The sequence below is a fragment of the Kogia breviceps genome, chromosome 2, assembly GCF_026419965.1.
Source record: "Kogia breviceps isolate mKogBre1 chromosome 2, mKogBre1 haplotype 1, whole genome shotgun sequence".
NCBI lineage: Eukaryota > Metazoa > Chordata > Mammalia > Artiodactyla > Physeteridae > Kogia > Kogia breviceps.
The window spans coordinates 195533602-195541714 of record NC_081311.1 but is presented as its reverse complement, the minus strand read 5'-3'; the positions used below and the strand labels follow the sequence as shown (position 1 = coordinate 195541714).

Here is an 8113-nt window from a genome sequence, read left to right as displayed (position 1 = left end):
AAAGAAAAGTATTTCCTAAGGCATTCAGAGCCACTGCCCTTATTTGGAGACCACAGGTCAGCTGAGGGCCGGGTAGGCGGAGCGAGTGAGTGGGCGGGGCCTCTGCGCCTGTGTGAAACACGTCAGCGCCTCGTGGGGAGAGCATTCTGGGATGCGGCCTCGGCCAGTGAGACGCGGGCCTCGTCACAAGGGGCGCCCCCTCTGAGCAGCCAGGCGTGGTGGGCACTCTGGCTCGTGTCCCGGGGCTGACGGCCGCACCGCTCGCCCTCTCCCTGGCCTGCGGGCCGTGCCTGGCTCTTCAGCATGGTGGACTACTACGAGGTGCTGGGCGTGCCCCGCCAGGCCTCGATCGAGGCCATCAGGAAGGCGTACCGCAAGCTGGCGCTCAAGTGGCACCCGGACAAAAACCCTGAGAACAAGGAGGAGGCGGAGAGGAGATTCAAACAAGTGGCCCAGGCCTACGAGGTGTTGTCAGACGCCAAGAAAAGGGACGTCTACGACCGATACGGCGAGGCGGGAGTGGAGGGCGGCGGTGGCGGCCGGGGCGGCAGGCCCTTCGAGGACCTCTTCAAGTGCGTCTTCACCTTCCACGACCCGGCCGACGTCTTCAGGGAGTTCTTCGGCGGCCAGGACCCGTTTTCGTCTGACTTCTTCGGAGACCCGCTTGAGAACATTTGGGGCGGTCGGAGGAGCTCCCGGGGAAGCAGAATCAGAGGGTCCTCACCGATTTTCTCCACCTTCAGTGAATTTCCAGAGTTTGGAGGCGGTTTTTCTTCCTTTGATACAGGATTTACCTCCTTGGGTTCCCTGGGGAATGGGGACCTTTCTTCCTTCTCCATGTGTTGTAGTGGTGGGACGCACAACTTCAAATCCATGTCAACTTCCACCGAAATCATCAATGGCAAAAAGATCACCACCAAGAGAATCATCGAGAATGGCCAAGAAAGGATAGAGGTGGAAGAAGACGGAGAGTTAAAGTCCATGATAGTAAATGGCAAAGAGCAGTTGCTACGCCTTGACACCAAGTGATTCCTGTCCACGTTTAATTCAGAGCACATTTTGAGGAAGAGCAGGTCATTCTTTTTTTTTTGAAGATTGCAAGCGAATGAACTCTACTTTCAAAACAACTGTACTCAAGAATTTAGAAACCGTTCAAGGCGATGCCTATTTGTTGTTGTTGGGACCACAGAATGGGACCTGTTTTTCTTTAAAACCGGTAAATATCTGTATGCACTTTGCTATTTATTAAACATCCCAAGGCTAACAGTGATTATTTCATGGTACTAAGACAAAATGTTCACCACCGCACTTTGAACCTTTCCATTTTGTTTGAAGTGTGAGCCAAGTAGCTCACTCTGAAGTTAACATTGTGAAGATAAATACATTTACTTCAATTGTTTAGCACAAAGTAGTAAGAGAGATGAATATATGAATAATACTCCTGGCTTACAGATGGTTTTTAGTTCTACATAATGCTGGTGACATGGTAAGAGTTGACTGTTTAAAAAGAGTGGTAAACCTAGGCTTTTTAAAAACAGGTAAACCTGGTATAGGCGATGTATTAGTTTCCTATGGCTGCTGTAACAAATTACCACAAACTTGGTGGCTTGACACAGTGTCTGTTTATTCTCTTAGAGATCTGGAGGTCGGAAGTCTGAAATTGGTTTCATTGGATTGAAGTCAGTGTTAGCAGGGAGCATGTCCCTTCCAAAGGCTTGGGCAAAATACTTAAATTACTCATGGTTACCATTAGTTAATGGGATCCTTAGGACACTATTCAGATAACTTGACTTAAACAGTAATTTTTAAAAAAAAAAACAGTGGTGGTGATGACTCAAAAACTTTATTCAATTGCTAGCTGTACCCAAACTGGTTCTACAACTATGAATGCTGGAAATGTAAAAAAGCATTTCCATAAGGCTACACAATACTATCCCATTGCCATGTGTATGATGCATCTCATTTCAAGTTAGATTGACAAAAGCCAGAAAGATTGGAATAGTGGAAAGTTTGGAATATTGATTGAGTGATGAAACACACACACATCTGAGAGGATAGCTTTCTGTTGGCACAGTTTATGCCCCCAAAGGGGGCATGGTTGCCTTAGGATAGTCCACTGCAAAATGTTCCATCCTCCTTGGTCATCTCCCAAGGGAAGGTTTGCGTAAGGCATGAGAGCAAAAAGACAACTGAACTGGACAGACTAAAAACGCAGCATGTTTTTAGTTCTTTACCAGAAAGTCATGTGACCTGAGCACACTGTTAACAAACTTAGAATATATGAGATTGAGTTTGGATACCCTTTGGTCCTTTAAAGTACAATCCCCATGGAATGACATGCAAAAAATACACAGCAGGGACACAGGATTCAGCCACCGCTCTCCTACAGGGACACGCGGAGTCTGTTAAAACCATATCAAATAAACAGTCACTGAAGTACCTCGGCAGTGCTGCTTATATACTCTGTACAAGCAGGATCAGAATAAAACAGACTACTTGCACTTTTCAAAAATGAGTTCATTTGCTTGCCAGGCAAGGGAACACACTGTTGAAGACATTCGTGGTTGTTGAGGGAGCTGGAAGGGATGGGGAGCAGGGAGAGAAGGGATGTTAGGAGTTTTGAAGTGATAGGAAGGAAGGTGCACAGTTTCATGGTGCTTATGCTAATTAAGGGTAGAAAATTACCGTTCTGGATAGAGCAAAATAAGTGCATTTGTATACAAATTGTTAAAATAAGTCCCCATTGTTCAGTGGTCAGGTAAGTCTTCAGTTGAATCCAGTAAGAGTCTAGCATACCAAGATGACACAGAGGTCTTATATCTTCAACCGCTCTGGGTAGTTAGAATAGTTGACGGCAAAGACAGCGTTCAGTTTCGATATATCCTGGATTAGTACTGCGATGTGGAAAATTTCCCTTTTACAGAAATAGAAAACACTCAAGGAATTTTCAGGGAATTCCCTGGCGGTCTAGTGGTTAGGCACTTTCACTGCCATGGCCCTGGTTCAATCCCTGGTCAGGGAATTAAGATCCCTGCAAGCTGTGAGGCGTGGCCAAAAAAAATTTTTTTTCAAAACTGAAAATCTTTTTTAAATGTCTTGACTCAAAAAATCACACTGCTGTAGGCCTTTGTATAAGTATTCCTCTTTTTTTTTTTTTTTTTTTTTTTGCGGTATGCGGGCCTCTCACTGTTGTGGCCTCTCCCGTTGCGGAGCACAGGCTCCGGACGCGCAGGCTCAGCGGCCATGGCTCACGGGCTTAGTTGCTCCGCGGCATGTGGGATCTTCCCGGACCAGGGCACGAACCCGTGTCTCCTGCATCGGCAGGCGGATTCTCAACCACTGCGCCACCAGGGAAGCCCAAGTATTCCTCTTTTATGGAAAGGTTTGAATGGGTTTCAGAGTGGAAGAAAAGCATTTCCTCTGGTGTAAAAGTGACCATCTCAAGTCCCCTGCGTTGGATTCCCTCCATGGAATCACTAGCACCACCCCACAGAACACAACAGGAGAGAAAAGTGAGTTCCAAGAGACCTGGGGACCTGTAGTCATCTTAGCAGAATCCAGATAGACACTTCCCTGCTGGATCGCCACACTTAACTAGTTCTAGTTTAGCTTATCTCACACAACAGAAAGCATTTGAAAGAAAGAATACTGTCTTCAAATAACCATTAAGGATCAGTCTTCTTTCCCCTGTGATTCCACTCTTCTGTCTCCAAACAGGGAGGGAGTCCCTCTTCATCTTGGACAATCATTCACCCAAATGCTTACTTGTCCAGGAATTTCTAATTCCACTTTCTCAGTAAACACAGATTCATTTCCTCTTCTCCTACTCTCCTTTGAACACTTTCTGTATAATTTCAATGACCACCAATGAGCATATGCAGCAATCTAATGTGACTACACTCTGGGAAAGAGTCAACAACCTCATTAATGAAATAGTCTATTCTCCATCTTTAACCCATGCAGCTGAATTTTGGACTTATTAGTAACGTACAGAACTCTTTCCTCCTATTAATATGCAACTTGTAGAATACCCAATCAGAAACAAGCTTTGTTAAGGTGGAGCTCTCTAAGGAAAGCTCCTTATTTTTTTGTTTTTGTTTTTGTTTTCCACTTAGTGGATGAGAATACTTAATGTAAAATCAGGGAGAATGCTTCATTTGAGGTATCTATATTTGGCAAAGTAAAGAGGAACTCTTTACTTTGGAATTTTATGAAAACAAAACCATTTGTTGAAAATGAGTATATTCATATTATGGGAGGGGCAGTAACTAACTTGAAGGAAGCAAAAGAGTGAATTTTTTTAATGCATATTGAAAGCAGTAAAGATCATAATTGATAATGCAAAAAGTAAAATCAGTGTAGAAGTATGCTCTTCCAGAGATCGTGTCCCAGAATGCATCAGGAAAATAGAGTAGAGAGGATTGAAGAGCAACATGAGAGCAACAGAGCCTGGAAAGTAGAAATCTCTGGGTGACAGATGATCCCCAAGAAGAGACCAGAACAAAATTTCAATAACTTAGAGGAAAACTTTCAAGTTTTCAGTAAGATCTGGGTTTAACCTTAGGCTGATGGTGTGTGGTAGGCAGAAAAATGGCCCCGCAGAGAAGTTCACATTCTAATCTCTGGAAGCTGTGAATATGTTGCCTTACATGGCAAAGGGACTTTGTAGCTATGATTAAGTTAAGGGTCTTGCCATAAGGAGATTACCGTGGATTATCTGGGTAGTTTCAACCTAACCCCACGGGCCCTTATAAGTGAGAGGGAGGCAAGAATGTCAGAGATTTGGAGATGCTGTACTGCATTTACATGGAAATGGAAAAGTACCAGAGAATTCCCAAATTAACAACAAATAAAATTGTTTATAAAAAAAGGAAACAGAATGAGCGTATACTAAATGGAAGGAATAAAGTAATTATATTGTGTGAATGAACAGAATTCTTACATCAAAAGAAATAGATTGGACGGAGATTTTTTAATATTTTTTAAATTTTTAAGTAATCTTTTAAATAAAGTTTTCAAGTTAAAAGAGATAGACTTCACATACATGGTCAAGTTACTTTTTTCAAAGGTTCAAAGAATATTCAATAGGGACAGTCATTTCAAGAAATGGTGCTGGGAAAACTAAATATCCAAATGTAAAAATTGAATTTGGACTCTTACTGATGTCATATTAAAAATTAACTCAAAATGGATCAAGGATCTAAAACTATAAAACTCTTAGAAGAAGACATAGGACAAAACTTCACAACATTGAATTTGGAGAAGATTTCTTGAAAATTACACCAAAGGCATAGTTAATGAAAAATAACAAATGCTGATAGTTTTGGTTTTCTTTTTGCCGGGGGGCATGCCACACAGCATGAGGGAACTTAGATCCCTGACCAGAGATCAACCCCATGCATCCTGCAGTGGAAACGCAGAGTCTTAACCACTGGACTGCCAGGGAAGTCCCTAAAAAATTAACAAATTGGACTTCATGAAACAATTTTAAATGTGTACATCAAAAGATATTATCACAGAGTAAAAAGGCAGACCATAGAATGGGAGAAAATATTTGCAAATCATATATTTGATAAGGGATGAATATCCAGAATATATAGAGAACTCCTAAAACTCAAAAACAACAAAAAGATCTGATTCAAAAATGGGCAAAGGACTTAGACATTCCTCGAAATATGTGCAAATGACCAATAAGCACAAGAAGACACTCAACATCATTAATCATTAGGGAAATGCAAATCAATACTACAATGAGATGTCACCTCACACCCATTAGGATGGCTATCATTTAAAAAAATACAAAAAACAAACAAAACAAAGCAAAAAATACAGAAAACATGCCTGGCAAAACCCTCGTGTACTGTTGGTGGGAATGTAAAATGGTGCAGCCACTGTGGAAAACAGTATGGCAGCTCCTCAAGAAATTAAAAATAGAAATACCAGATGATCCAGCAATTCCACTTCTGGGTATATACCCAAAAGAATTGAAAGCAGCATCTCAAAGAAATAATTGTATGCCCATGTTCATAGCAGCATTATTCACAATAGCCAGAAGGTGAAAGCAAATTGTGTCCATTGGCAGTTGAAATGCAAAATGTGGTCTGTCTATACAATGGAATATTATTCAGACATAAAAAGGAAGGAACTTCTGACATATACGACAACATGAATGAACCTGGAGGACATGATGCTAAGTGAAATAAGTCAGTATCAAAAAGACACATACTATATGATTCCACTTATATGAGGTACCTAGAGTAGTCAGATTCAGAGACAGAGAGTAAAATGGTGATTTCCAGGGACTAAGGAGTTGGGCAAATGGGGAGATGTTGTTTAAGCGATGTAGAGTTTCAGTTTTTCAAGATGAAGAGCTCTGGAGTTTTGTTGCACAACAATGTGAGTATAATTAACACTCCTAAACTATACCCTAAAAAATGGTTAAGATGGTAAATCTTATATTAGGGGTGTTTGAGCACAATTAAACATTTTTAAGAAGCAAACTTTATGAAGAAAACACAGCAGTCATAAACCTACGTGTACCAATCTAGCAGCTATATATTTAAAGTAAAAACTATTAAAATTCCATATGTAAATTGACCAAAATTCAGTTAAATGGGAAAATAATTTCAGACATCATTTTCAGATTTGGGCACAGAAAGTTTTTTTTTTTTAATAAAAAATTGAAAATATACATTTTTAGTTTTATCTATGGAACATTTACAAACATTGATCATATGCTGTCTGATATAGTAGCCACTAGCTACACATGACTATTGAGCACTTGAAAGGTGCATAGCCCAAGTTGATATGTGCTGTAAGTGTGAAATACATACCAGATTTTGAAGACTTAGTATGAAATTTAAACATGTGAACTATCTCATTAATAACTTTAATTGAGGCAAGTGGGCAAGATGTCAGATTGGGAAGAACTTGAGCTCACTTCCTGCCACAGGCACAGCAGTATTACAATTTACAGAGCAAATATTGAAGAGAAAGACCTGAAGACTAGCAGAAAAGATCTTCTACAACTAAATATATAAAGAAGGAACCACAAGAAGATGTGTAGGAGAGGTGGAGACAAGGTAGAGTCAAGACCCATAGCCTTGGGCGGATGACCCACAAATGGGGGATAATTACAATTGCAGAGGTTCTCCCTAAGGACTGAAGGATATGAGCCTACATTGGGCTTCCCAGTCCTGGGGGTCCTGAACCAGGAAGGAGAGCTTCCAGAACATTGGGCTTTGAAGGCCAGTAGGGTTTACTTTCCAGAGAACCAGGGGGCTGTAGGATATAGAGACTCCACTCTCAAAGGGTGCACACAAAATCTCACACACACTAGGACCCAGGGCAGAAGCAGTAATCCGAACGGAGCCTGGTTCAGACCTGCCTGCTGATCTTGGAGAAACTCCCAGAGAGGCAGGAGGCAACAGGAGATCATCCTGGGGACATACACACACTGGCAGCAGCTCTATTGGGGAGCTCCGTTCTACCACAGTAACACTGTGCTGGCAAGTGACATTTTGGAATCTTCCCTCTAGCTTATTAGCATTGGGACCCAGCCCCACCCACCAGCCTGTCAACACCAGTACTAGGATGCCTCAGGCCAAGTAGCTAGTTGAGTGGAGACACAGGCCCATCCACTAGTAGGCCAGCTTCCTTAGGATCCCCTGAGCTCACAGCCACCTGGGACATGGACCCATCTGCCAGAAGGCCCAGGATCTGGCCCGGTCCACCAGAGGGCCCAGGACATGGACTCGCCTACCAGTGCATCAGCACTAACCCAGGGACCCCCTGGGCCTCACCACACCCTCCAGCAGGCTGATACCAGCTCCAGGACCCTCAGGCCCTGCAGCCAGAGACTCCAGGATCTGGCTCCACCTACCAGTGGGCCAGCATTAGGTATATACATAGATATATATGGCCCCAACATAGGAGAACCTAAATACAAAAAGCAAATGTTAACAGACATAAAAAGAGAAGTTGACAGTAAACAACAATATTAGAGTACTTTAAAACCCCACATACATCAATGGATGCATCATTCAGACAAAATCAATAAGGAAACACTGGCCTTAAACAACACATTAGGCCAGGTAGACTTAATAGATATAGA

General features: G+C 42.3%; 1 protein-coding gene across 1 annotated transcript; it reads left to right on the top strand.

Moving 5' to 3' along the window:
- The first annotated feature begins 303 nt into the window (after positions 1 to 303).
- LOC131750144 (dnaJ homolog subfamily B member 3-like) lies at positions 304 to 1029 on the top strand. The gene has a single exon (XM_059052514.1). The coding sequence runs from the start codon at positions 304 to 306 to the stop codon at positions 1027 to 1029; it is 726 nt and encodes a 241-aa protein (XP_058908497.1).
- The last annotated feature ends 7084 nt before the right edge of the window (positions 1030 to 8113 follow it).

What these genes read in the sequence shown, in the direction of transcription:
- LOC131750144 (XM_059052514.1), top strand. Translation starts at nt 304, where the DNA reads ATGGTGGACTACTACGAGGTGCTGGGCGTGCCCCGCCAGGCCTCGATC.